We start from the raw sequence: 15,717 nt of genomic DNA, 5'->3' as shown, positions 1-15,717 counted from the left end.
GTTAAATGGGGAAGGTGTTTTTCCGGCTCTCTGCGACACGATTGGTGATAATGGTCTTGGTGTGTTGCCGTTTTGCCTCGGTGGATCCAGTTTCCTCTCCGTCTCAGCACAGCCGGAGCTGAGAGAGCGGGATCTGCTAGGCCGTCTGGCTCCGACCTCTGAGAGGATCATCTTCAAGGGATCTTCTTTGGAGTTGTACTGTGCATGGCAAGGATCTACTTTCTTGCTGCCTCACCGAAATTGCATGGCCTAAACGAATGAATTTTTTTATGAGGCGCCTTGCACCAGAGATGGGCCAGGACCAAACCAAGCAGCAGATAGAGAAGGGCCTGAGGTTGTATCAGTCCAATCAGACAGACAAAGCCCTGCATGTCTGGACAAAAGTGCTGGAGAAGACCTCAGATCCTGGAGGGAAGTTCCGGGTGTTGGGGTGCCTGATCACAGCTCACTCAGAAATGGGAAAATATAAAGATATGCTCAAGGTAAGAACACTTGAGTTAACCAGGGAACATATAATCAGCGTTCAAGGTTTATTTTAGGGGAAATATAATATTACCACTCTAAATAGCCGTGTTGTCATTTGGTTTTGATATTTCATGTGAAGACATTTCTCACAGTTTTAATACTGTGTGATCATATTTTGTTATGCAACCGGCAGTAGTGTGTGTGTGGGTGACGCTGAATGCCAACGTATATCTCATCAGTTTTATATGTCATCATGTTTGCAGTTTATGCTGTAGCGGCATTTTAACATTTCCACAACGTCCAAGTGATTATTTAACGTAAAGAGGTCAAAGGTCACCGTCTTGGTTCCATTTCCAGTGATCTTGAGAAGCATGGGTTAATTTGTGGCTTCCACGCGATGCAGAGTAAATAAGTGCCCTGCAACCCGAGTATCAGTGTGGGGTGTCTTGTTGACATAATCATCTTAACTCAAGCGGCGCCCACTCTCTTTCACACAGCTTTAATGAAGGCTTTAAAAGTAGAGGCCTTATGTCTTTGAATAAATCTATCATACCATTTCTCTTTTACCCAGCACCTATTTGAATTTAACACTCAACATCCATCTTATTATTCACAACTCGCCTGCAAGTTTTCCATCACCTTACGCTCTCTTTGCAGTACGCTCTAGATCAAATCGACACAGCCAGAGAAATGGAGGACCCAGACTACTTGACAGAGGGCTACCTGAACTTGGCGCGCAGCAACGAGAAGCTGTGCGACTTCCAGAAAACGGTGTCCTACTGTAAGACCTGCTTAAACATGCAGGGTACCACCGTTAGCCTGCAGCTCAACGGCCAGGTATGTCTTAGCATGGGCAACGCCTTCCTGGGCCTCAGCGTCTTCCAGAAAGCTTTGGAGAGCTACGAGAAGGCCCTGCGCTACGCCCACAACAACGACGACAAGATGCTGGAGTGCAGAGTCTGCTGCAGTCTGGGAAACATCTACGTCCAGCTGAAGGTGCTTCTTACAAACTAAATGATGGTTCTGAGCTGAAAGTTGATTTAGGTCATTTTAATGCACACTGCACTGCAAATACCACATCCCAGTCTTTGCCCAGCGTTGCCTTTTGACTGTCTTTAAAAATGATTCTTGCACGAGGTGCCTGATCGCTGCAGACCTCTCAGGTTTTTTATTTGGGTAAAACAACATTGGATTGCATGTGTGTCTCGATCATGCGATCAATACTAATGTTGCCAATCTATTTGCAGAGAATGATAACACTGCACAGCATCCAAGCAAACATCATCAATGTTTAGCTCAAGTAGTGCTGGGCATTGTAAAACACGGGCGGAGTGAGCAGTCTGGCCGGCGCAGGGCTTATGTAGTACCATTGACATCATAGATTTGTAAGAGTAATCCCTCGGCTTCCCAGGGAGGATTGGTTTCAATGGGATTGTGGTGAAGTAGCGTTTGAAGAATGCACTCATACGTCACATTATTTTATCAAACAAAACATGCAGTGTTACTGTTCAGAACACTGAAGATGCATATATCATAATACATTCTAAAAGATCATGAGTTTGGATACTGTCATAGGAAGGGAAGTCAATGTAAGTAGTGTCTGAATAGGACGTTTGACTAAGATATGGCCATTTGTGGGCAATAACTGGACGCCAGAGGTCTTGCTCATCAATAATCTCTGCCAACAGGACTATGAGAAAGCCCTGTTCTTCCCCTGCAAAGCAGCTGAGCTCGTCAATGACTACGGCAAGGGCTGGAGCCTCAAGTATCGAGCCATGAGCCAGTACCACATGTCTGTCGCCTACAGGAAACTGGAGCGCCTGCCGGACGCCATGGAATGCTGCGAGGTATTGTTTTATAACCAACACATGATTCCCGTCCTCAGGGATTCATCCCACGAAGACAAACTTGTGCAGCTCTGCAGAGGATGTCACAGTTTTTGTTTCCTCACAAAGTCGCCTGTTGCCTTCTGGCGTCGGAGCCGCAGATACAGTAGATGTTGTGCAGCCGACAGGTGCAAGCGCCAGTTGTTCTGTTGTAGCAGCCTTAGACCTCGACAAAAATATGCTCACAGAGGCGCTGGTTTAAAGTGTTAATGAAGAGGGTCACTTTAGTCTTCACTGTGTTCTAATTATGTACCAAGGGTGAAAAATAACTTGATGTCATTGCCTTGGAGTGTAAAAGTATAGTAACAAGACAGCAGGATGCATTTCAGATTTATTACATTTGCCAAACGCTTTTAGCCAAACAATTTACACATCTTGTCATAGTTAGAATAGCAGCAGACAACAGAGCTGACGGCGAAACAACAGCGTCTCACATTCTGCATCACCTCTCAGTCTGGTTGATATGCTGTTACTGAAACTGCTGGTAGTAGTAGTAGTTTAATAAAATGTAGCTTTTAATTATTAAATGCACCCTGTAACATATTTGCATCCGTAATGAGATTTAATTTTAGGAAGCACGCTTACTGGTACTGCAGAGTTTAATAATGCTGTTACATTTAGTGTTATCTACTGATATTGAACCTGACTAAATGGAGACAAACAGACAGATATGTGCTATTCTGAGGGTATACCTGTGATATGTCATTGGTCCTTCGTTACATACGTATATAGTGTGTTGGTGGCTGAAAATGCTGTGTGCAATCTAAGTATACCCAAGGACACACCTGAGGTGCTTAGGAACGTAGATTGTACTCTTGCAAATCTGTTAAAAATGTACCATTTTGACAGGCAAGAGTATCCAAGAACACAATAGTATAATTACATTATATTTAAGCACATCTTGAATACGACTTTTCACATGCTAAAGCGTGTCCTCATAAGTAAATGCACTTTTTTCTTTAGTTCTTGTTTTGTTTTGTCTACCTGAGCATAAGGTTACGGAGGGGAGGGATGTGGACTGAGGATGCTCAGTGCACTGTTACACTCGTATGTTTACCCATGGATGCTGGTTATTGTACACTCTTAAAGAAAAGGTGATTTCAGCAGAGCTTTGGTATCACAGGCGAGGAGGTCAGACAAACTCCTCTCTCCTGTCTCTGTCAACAGGAATCCATGAAGATCGCTCTGCAGCATGGTGACCGTCCTCTGCAGGCTCTGTGCTTACTAAACTTTGCAGACATACACCGCTCCAGGCGTGACGTTGATGTAAGGTGAAACGTTTTGACTCAAATATTCATGTTTTTCCATCTATATGGTGAGCTTTATCTGGTATTTCTCTTCATCCATCCAGAAAGCATTCCCTCGCTACGAGTCTGCGCTGGCTATCATGACTGAGATTGGAAACCGGCTGGGACAAACACAGGTCTACCTGGGAGTTGCGAAGTGTTGGCTTGGGCAGAAAGAATTTGACAAAGTACTTACAATTATGTATAAATCTCAACTGCAAAACATGACTGACAGAATTGTTTTATTTATATTTATGGCACACCCTCCATCACTGTTTGTTTTCCAGGCTCTTGATTCGTTGCAGCGAGCACAGGAATTGGCAGATGGAATGGGAAACAAGGTAACCACACATGTAGAGCTGCAGCGATTAGCCCGTTAACCAATAAGTCGATGGAAAATTAATCAGTAACTGTGTTCATAATCCAATAATCATTCTAGTAATTTGTTGAGTAAAATGCACTCTGGGCTTATTGTCACACACAGTGGTGGAAGAAATACTTCACTAAAAGTTATGCTAGTGACGCCCAAACATTCGACTGAAGGAAGAAGAAGAAGAAACATTTTTGACTGAAGGAGTTATTTCAGTTACTTTCCACCACTGGACACACACAAATGTAGCCTGAATACACTTTAAGACAAAACAATTAATCGAGAAAATACACAGCAAAACAATTAATCGAGAAAATAAGCAATAGTTGCAGTCCCACACACAACTTAGATAAATCATACAAGCTGGTATGTCAGTGCTCACACACACGCGCACAGTCTATATGTGACATTGACGGCCTGTTTCTGGTATGTGTCTGAAGCTTTGTACACTGAAGGTTCACTGCCTGAGTGAAGGGATTTATCGAAGCCGGGGGCAGCAAGAGGAGCTCCGAGAGCAGGTGGTGAAGTTCCTGCAGTGCGTCGAGGAGCTGGAGCTCTACTGCGGCATGTGTGGAGAGTCCATCGGGGACAGGGACCAAAAACTGCAGGCCTTACCCTGTTCCCACATTTTCCATCTCAAGTGGGTGTTCTAGCACTGAGAACTGTTGCCTTTCATTGTTTTTGACACATGAAGTGACGCTCGGCTGTTTTATCCTCTCAGGTGTCTGCAGACAAACGGGACAAAGGGTTGTCCTAAATGTTTCAAGTCCTCCATGAAGCCTGCGTTCGTGTGATTGTGAGACCGCGTTTGCGCGTTGGATCTGCAGAACACGGCATGACGCCTCGCAGGCTCCTGACCGATCCGAGGGAAGCAGGCAGCCTCGGGATGCGCTGAAGATGTTTGAGGAGTGGTGATTCACTGCTCCGTGCAGAGGATGCTGAACTGAACCCAGAGTGTCGCAGAGTGCGGCTCTGAGGACACAATCAAGGCATCGGCCTCATTGACAGACAGACGTCTGTGAGTTCCAGCTGACTGAGGAGGAACAGTGCCACATTTCACTATAAGCTGAAGAAGAAAGAACCTGCTTTGTCTCTGGCGACCGGCCATTTGTTGCAGAATTTAAATCTAGACGAACATGGACGTCCAAAGAGCATTTAGAACTTGTATTTGCTATTTTATGCATTAGAATTGTTTATTAGAATCAAGATGAAATGATCTTCAGTCGTATCTCCGTAATCGTAGTCACAGGATTTGTTATATTACCTTTTACAGAACATCCACAGAGCCATTTCTGAGTCGAACTGATTTCATACATGGTATATTTATTATTGTATTCATGTACATACTATTCTCATGTTAATGTGTTTTGAAAGTTTGATTTATTGAGGTGTTTTGTAAAATCTAAATACGAACTAAAATCTCTTAACCATTCAAAAACTAGTATGTCTTTACAAAACAAGTACATGCAGCTGTTTTTTTTTTTTTTTTCCTTATTCACTGAGATTAAGGAGCAGGATCAACACACATTGTGTTCATAGAAATTCCTTTTCTGTCCATTTGGGAATGTTTTACTCTGTGGAGAAGGAAACCTATTGGGAAAGGATCTTCTTTGACCAATCACACACTCGTCAAATGATTAAGTAGAGCAGATGCACACAGTATGTTTTAATGTAGTGTTTTCATACTTACTACATGTAAATGTTAATTAATTGGTAAAATCTTGATAGATGGAGATTATTTCCATGTTGACGCCAAAAAACAGAGCTATCACATCATTTATCGTTGCATGTTTTACTCACAATGCCAAGCAACAGGGTTGGATTACATCAGATAATGAATCCATCAAACTGTGTATTTACTTATTTCATACTTGCTTTTTACAGTGTTATATATTAGTTCAATTTATTTTAGACATATGGTGATTTTGGGGGTAAAAAGCCTTATTAATCAAAAATGATCATGGCCTAAATTACGTTTTTTGTACACAGCAGATTTTCCTCCAGAACTCTTAAAATCCTGCTAAATTGATTACTGATAAGTTAATTGTATGCTTGGTACAGCGAAGATAAAATCATTTAAATATTATGAAGCCCTTATGAAACATTTACAGTCGAATCATCAAACCTGAGGAAAACACACCACACTGTAGCTTTAAAACACGAAGCATTTCGTTTTCTCTCTCCATACAACATGTGAGTGGGTTGACTGCATGAGAAGAGAGAGAGACCAACACATTTACCTTTACTGCACAAGCACTTATGTTCCTCATTCTGAGAGCACGTCAGTACTTGACCTCCCACCTGAACGGCACCTGGCTCTTGTCTGAGGTCCCAAAACATGCTGATTCACTGTCTGTTTACCTGTAGTGCAGTCAATGTAAAGCATAGACACCATCTACACTTTCTATGCTTGGTTCTGGGGTATAAATACAATTGAACTGACAGCAGAGCCACTCATCTATCACGGTTTAAACTACCTCTGTTTTTGCCTCTAAACTTTGCCTTCCTCAGAGGATGAATGCAGTAATAACACGACATTTAAGTACATGTAGAATTGTTATGTTTTTCTAGACATCGCGTTGATGTAACCATGATTTTAATGATACAGAGTCTGACTAAAATGCATTGTTAATATATTTATGCATTGAGTCAAACCATGGTTCTGTGTTGCATATGGAAACATTTCATTAATGAACAATAAAGTGCACCAAAAGTCAATTTAAGTGTTACTGTTCTGTGGTCCTCCTGCTACTATTGACTATTTGTATTGTGTGTTGTGTCTACTACTGTGACTTAATAACAGATGACGGCTTTGACATACAAGATGTTGAATGCTTGATGTGTATTTAACCAGTCGTACTAGTTTGCCAGCATTTACAGAAGTTTGTCCCGCCTGAAGTCACTACACCTGAAGAGCAGGAAGATTTCCTGTAACCGCCATTCACAGGAACACTTCAAGCCTGATGGCAGCCACCAGCTCACCCTCTGAAGAGGACTTACTTTGTCCTCAATGCTCTAACATTTATTGCCTCCCTGTTCTCCTGAAATGCGGCCACAATATTTGCAGAGTTTGTTTACAGAAATTCTGGGAATGGAAAGGATGTCGAGAATGTCCTGTGTGTCGCACCGTGTCTGTCCCTGGGAGGCCTCCTATCAATTTGGCGCTAAAGATAGCTGCAGACGAATATCAGGTGCAAAGGGCCGGCGGGAATCAAGAACTTTGCCGCCTTCACAACGAGAAGCTGAAGATTTTTTGTCAGAATGACGAAGAGCCCATCTGTCTGGTGTGCCAAATATCAAAACAGCATAAAGTTCACGAGTGCTGCCCGGTGGAGGAGGCGGCGGGACAGAAGAAGGTAGAGTAAAAATAGAAAGTGGTAAATTACAGGGGGATTGACTGTCCATCCGCTCACAAAACACAGAATTCAATTAGTTATCTGTGAGAACAAAGATCTGCTGTGACTGTGGTTGTTGTACTTTTTTAGGTGTAGAAGGGATTCAAGGCACAGTTATTTTCATTATTGATTAATCTGCCAAAAATTTCCTAAATCAGTCAACAGTAAACGTCAAAATAGTGACAAATGGCCAAGGTGACGTCCTCAGATTTAAATTTCATGAAATTAAGTTTACAACGATGTAAAACAGAAAAAAAAGCTGAAAATTGATTACTTAAATAGTTGCTTATTCATTTTCTATCAATCGATTAATTGCTTCAGCTCCAGATTTTAACTGATGATTCTTCTGTGAACGCCTCAGCCTGAAATTTCCACCATGCTGGAGTCCCTGAGGAAGAAGCTCAGAATACTGAACAAGACAAAGGAGCACTGGGAGGAAACAAAACGCTATATCAAGGTAAAAGCTGGTACACTCATTGAGTCCATCATTACATGATGAGCTGTGCTTCACTTTTTCTGGAAGTTTACTGTGTTACACATATGTGACTGTTCGTGAGCGTTGCGCTGAGAGGAAAATCTGTCAGCGCGCCACACAAACATTCCTTTTGTTTACTGCTAAGAATAACCAGCTCCCTCAACACGACAGACTCAGGCTGATCAAAACGAGAAAGAAATCAGGGAGGAGTTCGAGAAGCTACACCTGTTCCTTTGGGAGGAGGAAAAGTCCAGGCTGAAGGTGCTCAAACAGGAGGAGGAAATCAAGAGGCAGGTGATGTGCGAGAAGCTGGAAGCCATCGAGGACCAGATCAAAACCCTCTGCTCCACCATCAGTGATGTTGAGTCGGCCCTCGGAAAAGCGGATTTATCATTTTTGCAGGTACATTTACAGCCAGTTTTTACCCAACATGATAGAAGTTTGTTGCCAACACCTGTGCTTTCATCACATGTGCTCCAACATAAGTAACCATCACCTCCATTACCATTTTTATGCTGATGATACACAAATGTGGTGTACATATAGTGTGGTGATACATATTGTGTGATTTTGACCTGAAAAACCTCTGACTGGGTGCAGGTCTATCACCAGTACTCTGATACCCACGTGTGATGTGCATATAACTGCAAACCTAACATTTTGTCGATGAGATGCATTTCTTCACTTTCTTTCTGTGACTTTAGGACTACAAGCAGACAAAGAAAAGGTATGAACTTCTCACAATCCGTGAAAGCTCCATCTGTCAACATGAGACAATATTCTAATTATTATACCATGTTTCAGGGCCAAATGCAACATTCGAGAGCCGGAGTGTATCAGAGATATCCTGATTAACTCTGCAATGCACCTGGGATTACTTAAATTTGGGATATGGAAAAAGATGATGAGCATTGTCAAATATGGTGAGTAAGCAGATGATGGCCTTGGTTACAGTTTAAGATGACGAAGTTTTAGTGTTTCTGAACTTTGTTTGCACTTTCAGTTCCCATCACTCTGGATCCAAACACGGCCCAGTCCAACTTAAAGTTCTCCGAAGAGCTGACGTGTGTGCAGTACAGCAATAAGCAGCTCTTACCTGACAACCCTGAACGCTGCACCAGCCGTGTGTGCGTGCTGGGAGCCACCGGCTTCACATCTGGAAAGCACAGCTGGACCGTGGAGGTGGGCCAAGGTAAAGAATGGTACATCGGAGTGGCCAGAGAGTCCGTCAAAAGGAAGAGCACCGTCTTCCTCATCCCAACCGAGGGCTTCTGGGTAATCGGCCTGTGCAATGGAGACACATTCTGGGCTCAGACCTCGCCTCGCACCAAGCTCATGTTGAAGCAGAAGCCCAAGACAATTACGGTAAAACTGGACTATGACAAAGGAAAGGTAGTTTTCATCAACGCGGCCGACTTGACAACAATACACACTTTCAGTGAAAGATTCACAGAGAGGATTTTCCCCTTCTTCTCCCCTGGACTGTATGACGAGGGGAAGAACTCCAGCCGGCTGACAATCTGTCCTCTGACAGTAACAGTGGATGTGGAGTAGACTCACATGCAGTAGACACATGGCTCTGTGTGTGTGTGTGTGTGTGTGTGTGTGTGTGTGTGTGTGTGTCTTGTAGCCAGATCACAGAGCTGAAAACAGGCTGTTTTTCTTGACTTTTCAGAGATATGGCTGTGGTTCTCACAGGACAGCAATGCTACAAGCATGATGATCTTATAGAGCATGAAGCACTACTGTAGATTAAACTGCCTAACAGTATTTAAAGTAGTTAAAATTAGCTTAACCTTAAACATCTACAGCAGTAAAATGCAACATACACATCAATGCATTAATCCAAGAACATAATTTATAACAGGAAAGCACTGACAGAGACTGCTGTACTTAACAATGAGTACTTTTACTTTTCATACTTTAATTCCATTTTACTTTAATACTTAGACTTTTACTTCAGTGAGGTTTTAATGCTTTTACTTGGTAGGGGAGTATTTTCAGAGTGTGACATGAGTACTCCTACTTAAAGATCTGAATATTTTGTCCATCACTGGTCAAAGCTGCTGCAACTGACAAAAATGAGGGACAGGAGGAAGCTGCGCAGTTTAAATACTGAAGAATCAGTGCTGCATTCATGAAATTCAGTAGGAACTGTATCAAACCGTGTACTTGAGCAATCAAGACGACCACCGTTTTAAAACATGTGTTTACTGTTTAATTATGTTCAGAGCAAAGTTGCAGTTCTGTTAATTTATAGAGTTGATTTGGTATCATTAACTGTCCTCTTTTTTTGGTTTCCTCTGTGACGCCATGTCTTTCAGTTTAGAGTCCAGCTTCCTTTGCAGATAGGCTTTCTTATTGGGGTCCATGGATTTGTCTTTCTTCCCACTCCCGGCATAAAGAACGCCTTCTCTGCTTATTCTCATCCGAGCGTGAGACTTGGCTTTATCTCCACAGCCGTGAACCTAGAAAGGGTTTATAGCATTACAATCAGATCAGAGAGGTGCAAAATGTCAAATTTTCTTACATTTGAGCTTTGACTTATAGTGAAATATTAAACAGACTACCTGATCCTACCTGCTGTGTCTGCTCCTGTCTTACCTCTGGTATGTGATGACTGAGACAATACTGCCTGTTGCAGAACAGGCAAAGCTGCCCAAGTGTTAGCACAGAAGCTTTGCACTTGACAAAGCTGCACACACTGTCAGCCTTCCTGACGGCGGAGATAAGTGCGTCAAAGTCATCGTCTGGAGCGGCGGCGGCAGCGATGTCGCAGGCGCCTGCCTTTGTTCGGCTCTTTCCTTGGAGAGAAATGGGGGAGTTGATTGTTTGCAAACATATCTGAGCAGACAGGTTACGAAAACACTTACAAATCAGATGTTTGCGCGACAAACCTTTGGCTGACTTGGACTTCTTTGATGATGAAGCTGGTGGGATGTTGTTGTGTTGCTTTTTTTGCTGAGCGTTTTCTTCCCGTTTCTGCTGCTCCCTCCTCATTCGTTCCAAATGTAAACTTTTCAGGTCTAATGGAGGCTGACACCGCGGCTCGTTTTGGGGATTTGGGACTGTTTCCTCTTCCTGGACTTCTTCTTCTTCTTGCGTTGGCTCCTCAGCTGGAGTTGACACTGGGGGCCTGGAGACGGTGATACACCTGTCTTTCCCTTCGCCTTTACTCTCATGCATGAGGCCCAGCTCCTCAGCGACCTGGTGGACCAGCAGGCGGTCGTGAGAGTTAAAGGATGATGGAAACTGTAGTTCACTGCGATTTAAGTCCTTCAGAAAGCTCTCCACCTGCTCTCTGATCTCAGTGTATCTGTTCTTGTTCTCCTCCTCAGTCAGTGCTGTTACGCAGGACTTTGTGTGCTTAGCATTAGCAGTGTTGTCATTACCGCTGCTACCTGCAGGCTTCTTTTGTCCTTGCTTCACTTTGCTGGTTGCCTGGTCTTTAACCTTCTGTTTGATGGACATGGAGCTGCTCTTGGACGTATTGATCTTTGTGTCTTTGTGGTCGCGGGTGTAGTTCTGTGGCACGATGTCTCGGAGGTACTCAAATGCTGTTCTGACCTCGCCAAACTCAGTCATGTGACTGATGAGGGACTTCAGGAAAGGGTGATTCTGGACAGTTTGGGTGTCGCACACTACAGCGATGTGACGTCTCGCACGTGTAACGGCCACATTGATCCTTCTGTCCTCCGCCAGAAATCCAACTTCCCCTAAAATAAAACAATAAACAAAGATGTGTGTATATGAGTCAATGAATGCCGCCACTGTTCATGGTGTGGCAGAAACAGACACAACCTCACAGAAAAAAAAGACCTTTTCTGTTGGAACGAACTAACGACAACACCACAGCCTCCTTCTCTCTGCCCTGAAATCCATCCACTGACTTTATCTCCAGCTCTGGATGCCTCGCAGAAAGTTTCTGACGCAGAAGATCGACCTTTACAGAGATAAAAAAGTAAAAAAAAAAAAACACGTTAGCCTGCCAAGTTTCATGATCATTCATGTCAAATGCTGACAGGATGTACGAGGAATAAAGCTTTACAGAGTACAGGGGTAGAAGTTAAGATGTATTTTACAGAACAGTTCAAATCAGTGACTTACTTGTAGGTTGTACGGAGCAATAACAGCTATGTCTTTAGCTTTAAGCCCAGCTTCAGTCAGGGCCTTTATGTGCAGCTCAACAATGTCGACCTCACCTGAGGATACAGTGAACATACTGTTAGATCCCACAACACAGTAACTGTAATAAAGTTATTTTATTTTTTAACAATAAAACCGGCGAACCTTGATTGCCTTTGGACTGCTCGTCTGTGACCTCCATCTCACTCAGACCGCAGCCTGCGGTGTCGATGAGAAGCAGCGGTGTGCTGGTCTCTTCAGCACAGGCGACCCCTGGTAGATCTCTTTTACATCAAACACACAATGTCAGTAGTCAGTAATGTAGACTAATGCTGACTTCCACTTTTAACACAGTTTGGTATTAGTACTTTAAAAATCTGAGTACTTCCTCCAAGCTCACACTCACTTTAACAGGTGTCTCTCCACAGAGCTGTGAGCCGTTAGCCTTCCCTGGTACATCTCTTTGGAGGCCCACTCCATGATGGCGCTGTTCATGCGGTACTGAACCGTTAGCATGCGGACCACTGAGTCCCCGTACAACTGGATAAGTCTCTCCATCAGACTGAGGGACAGGCCTTTTGATGCAGCCCTGCGGAGTACATAAAGAGAGCAATGAGCAGCAAAATACAAACATAACCTAACACGATCCTATAAAAGAGCCTGAAAACACATCTCTGTCAGTCTCTTACTGTGACTGATGGGATCGTACAAGAATCAGGATTCAGCAACATTTCAGCTCTTAAATAGGATGAAGGAAAACCTGTTTCCTTTACGTTTGTGACTTGATTGTAGGTGGTAACTGCTTGTAGTCTCCGGCCAGAATGCACTTGCGCGCTCTGAGCAGGGCGATCCAGCAGCTGCTCTCCAGGGCCTGAGCGCACTCATCTATCACCACCCAATCAAAATGCTCCGCTGGCAGGAACTTCAGAGGGCCGTCATCGCAAGCACCTGCAGACGCAGACGACTGCTCTGTGATTGTCTTTCATCATCACTGCAGCGACTGAATATCAGTTTCTACACTCGAGGCCACTACTGACCTGTGTTGGTTGCTAACACAACATCAGCACTTTTTAGGATCTGGGTGATGGCTGTGGCTTCTCTGGTTTTCAGCTCTTTTCTGAGCTCCCCGATTTCCCTTTTGAAGTTCACCCGCTCTCCTTTTTCACGCATCTTCTTCATTCCCAGCTTGAAAAAATATACAAAATATCACAACACCCATTAAAAAAAAAAATCAGGATTGTACAAATCAATCAAGACGGCACAAATGTCAGCAGGAACACACACTAAAATACTTACAAAAGCTTTATCGATGTCATTACGGATGTCAGTGATGATGTTTGCGTTGTCACTCTGAGCGAGGATGGCGTCTAGTGAGTGTTTCTGTATGGACTCCAGCAGTCTGGCAGGGTGACCCAGCCTTAGGACCTTCGCCTTGCACCGGGCTAACCTCTCCACTAAATTATCCACAGCCACGTTAGAGGGCGCGCAGCACAGGACCTGCACAGACAGAGAATCCAAACCTGAAAATGAGCCTGTCTGTACTGAGATGCTGCAAAGACATTGCATAAATCAACAGGAGGAAAATTATCCTCATATACACTCATAAAACCTTTCTGCACCTTTTGGCCTTGTTTGACTGCTTGCAGGATGGTCTCCACCACTGTGGTGGTTTTCCCTGTTCCTGGTGGTCCATGAATCACAGCCAGTTCTCTCTGAGACAGAGCAAAGGACACAGCCTCTCTCTGGGAATCATCCAGGTTCAAGTTAAAGAACTCAACTTCATCTGATGAGGCACAACAGAAAACCAAGAATTAGTGCGTGTAGTGTATGATACATGATGATCAGTGTGAACAATATGCTGCACACCAAGCACAATTTCACGGAGCAATTAGAGGGTCCATTTGTTGATATTTGCTTTGTAAAGTGTGACTTACTTGGCTGTGACTGAGACGAAGGTTTTGAGTCTCCAAACAGAACATTTATCAGATTACCAGCTGGTCCGTTGCTGTATCCATTTAATGCATTCAAGGCACTGCAAGCATAAAATACAGTGAAAACAAGCTGTTTCAATATGTCTTACATGTTCAGAGCAGACATTACGTACGGTGAGTTCATCGCAGGTGTCACTCACTTTTTCATTCGTTTGTAGGTGACATCATTTGCCAACTTTAAGACGTTGTAAAAAGCATCTGTGTCAAAGCTGAGGCCATCCTTCGTATCATCAAAGGCCACGCTTAAAGACGCTTGGCTGACCCTCGTTACTATTCCTGTGGCGATCTGTGAGGCTGCGGTGCATCCACCAGTGTCATATAAGCCAACTATGTCCCCTGTAACAAAAGACATACATGTCACATTAGACAAAATATGACACTAAAGTCACAAAAAACCTCTATTCAGATCCTCCATCTCACCGGGTCCAAAGCTGTTGCTCGGCAGAGATGAGAAACCAAGATGCTTTCTTGGCTCGAGGACGACGACTGTGCGACCATACAGGCCTGTGGACTGACTCCCTATCTGCAATTTCAGCAGGCAAACTCCTTTATTTTGAAGATCTTTCAGAGAGATGTTCTCCTGCCATATCCTGTGGGTAAAAAAAAAAAAAGACGCTGTGATTTTACAGTAACAGCTGTACAGGAAATTCACGGATTTTACACATAAAGGTCAGTTTTCCTCACAATAAATAAACAAATCTGCCTGTGCTGCTTCATTTCTGAGCACTCTTTTTTGCATCTGTCCCCCAAATTCATGGAAGTGCAGAACAAATTTGCTGGATCACCACCTCATGCAGGTAAGTATCACAGTCTGAATGTTCTTTGACAAACCTGGTCTCCTCTATTTCAGCCTCCCTCTCCTCCTGCAGAAGCTCGAGTGTCTTTGACACAAACTGTTCAACCGCCATCGCTCCCTAAAAACACAGAGAAGACAATCAGTGTTACAGCACAGATCCAGAACAGTCAGTGCTTCATCACTGAAGATGAAAAACACACAAACCAGATGCCCTACTTACTAACTACTGTTGTTTTAATATTATACACTTGGTCACAATTGACTGGTAAAACTTGTTGTAAATTGTGGATGGATCAGATCCACCATTAATAATGGTGAATCTCACTACACACGATACTTAAGCACAGTTTTGAGGTACATTAATAGTCTTTAATATAAACTTCATACTTCAACAGCCACTACATTTCAGAGGAAAATTTACTTTTAATTTCTCTTTTATTTATTTGAGGTATTGGCAGCTCTATTCAAGTAACAAGCCTGACTACTTCTTCCAACACTGAGTCACAGAGTCCATGCATTTTCCAATATGGTGGTATATACAATCCCAAATTGTGCCTCTCATGCATTATTATATTCGGCTGGAGGTAACGTTAAGGGTAACACATGCGAAGAAAACAGCAGCCGAGTGGTTTGAAATACGTTATATGTTATAGTTTCCTCATTCACAGATATGCTGACATGTTAGCTTGTTAGCCACACTTCACTCAAAACCTTTTACTTTGGCTAACTTACACTTAGCATGCGACAATGACACTGACCCACTGATGTTAGCCCTCTGGACAGACACCGGAAGAGCAGAAGACAGCGAAAGAAATGTTAACCATGCCGGACAATTTTGAAATCTCTTGGAAATAGCCTCTATGAGATCACACCAGTTGGTCTGTTTGGTTCTTGTCGTCTTCTTTTGTTGTACTGGGTTGCTAGCATG

General features: G+C 43.3%; 3 protein-coding genes across 6 annotated transcripts; 2 read left to right on the top strand and 1 right to left on the bottom strand.

The window, feature by feature from the left end:
* Positions 1–257: 257 nt before the first annotated feature.
* On the top strand, positions 258–4,821 carry rapsn (receptor-associated protein of the synapse, 43kD). 2 transcript variants are annotated; one of them, XM_070972841.1, is made up of 8 exons: positions 258–482; positions 1,123–1,461; positions 2,154–2,312; positions 3,519–3,617; positions 3,703–3,825; positions 3,925–3,978; positions 4,448–4,647; positions 4,729–4,821. In XM_070972841.1, the coding sequence occupies exons 1-8, from the start codon at positions 258–260 to the stop codon at positions 4,799–4,801; spliced, it is 1,272 nt and encodes a 423-aa protein (XP_070828942.1). In that variant the 3' UTR covers positions 4,802–4,821. The 2 variants fall into 2 exon arrangements, with proteins under 2 accessions (XP_070828942.1, XP_070828943.1); XM_070972842.1 differs by lacking the exons at positions 3,703–3,825; positions 3,925–3,978 and having other exon boundaries at positions 291–482.
* Positions 4,822–6,970: 2,149 nt separating this feature from the next.
* LOC139337041 (zinc-binding protein A33-like) lies at positions 6,971–9,431 on the top strand. The gene is made up of 6 exons (XM_070971337.1): positions 6,971–7,363; positions 7,764–7,859; positions 8,049–8,279; positions 8,582–8,604; positions 8,682–8,800; positions 8,881–9,431. The coding sequence occupies exons 1-6, from the start codon at positions 6,971–6,973 to the stop codon at positions 9,429–9,431; spliced, it is 1,413 nt and encodes a 470-aa protein (XP_070827438.1).
* Positions 9,432–10,076: 645 nt separating this feature from the next.
* Positions 10,077–15,711, bottom strand: ighmbp2 (immunoglobulin mu DNA binding protein 2). Of its 3 annotated transcripts, none has more exons than XM_070973062.1 (16): positions 15,522–15,711; positions 14,825–14,907; positions 14,414–14,583; positions 14,134–14,329; positions 13,937–14,034; positions 13,622–13,785; positions 13,299–13,499; positions 13,040–13,187; positions 12,776–12,950; positions 12,409–12,591; positions 12,168–12,286; positions 11,985–12,079; positions 11,697–11,820; positions 10,775–11,593; positions 10,482–10,681; positions 10,077–10,345 (listed from the first exon to the last, which is right to left on the bottom strand). In XM_070973062.1, the coding sequence occupies exons 1-16, from the start codon at positions 15,528–15,530 to the stop codon at positions 10,154–10,156; spliced, it is 2,976 nt and encodes a 991-aa protein (XP_070829163.1). In that variant the 5' UTR covers positions 15,531–15,711; the 3' UTR covers positions 10,077–10,153. The 3 variants fall into 3 exon arrangements, with proteins under 3 accessions (XP_070829163.1, XP_070829164.1, XP_070829165.1); XM_070973063.1 differs by having other exon boundaries at positions 15,548–15,700; XM_070973064.1 differs by having other exon boundaries at positions 13,040–13,175; positions 15,548–15,672.
* Between the last annotated feature and the right edge of the window lie 6 nt (positions 15,712–15,717).

The sequence above is a fragment of the Chaetodon trifascialis genome, chromosome 10 (assembly GCF_039877785.1).
Source record: "Chaetodon trifascialis isolate fChaTrf1 chromosome 10, fChaTrf1.hap1, whole genome shotgun sequence".
Classification (NCBI taxonomy): Eukaryota; Metazoa; Chordata; class Actinopteri; order Chaetodontiformes; family Chaetodontidae; genus Chaetodon; species Chaetodon trifascialis.
The sequence above is the reverse complement of the archived record's forward strand: the minus strand, read 5'-3'. Positions and strand labels throughout refer to the sequence as shown.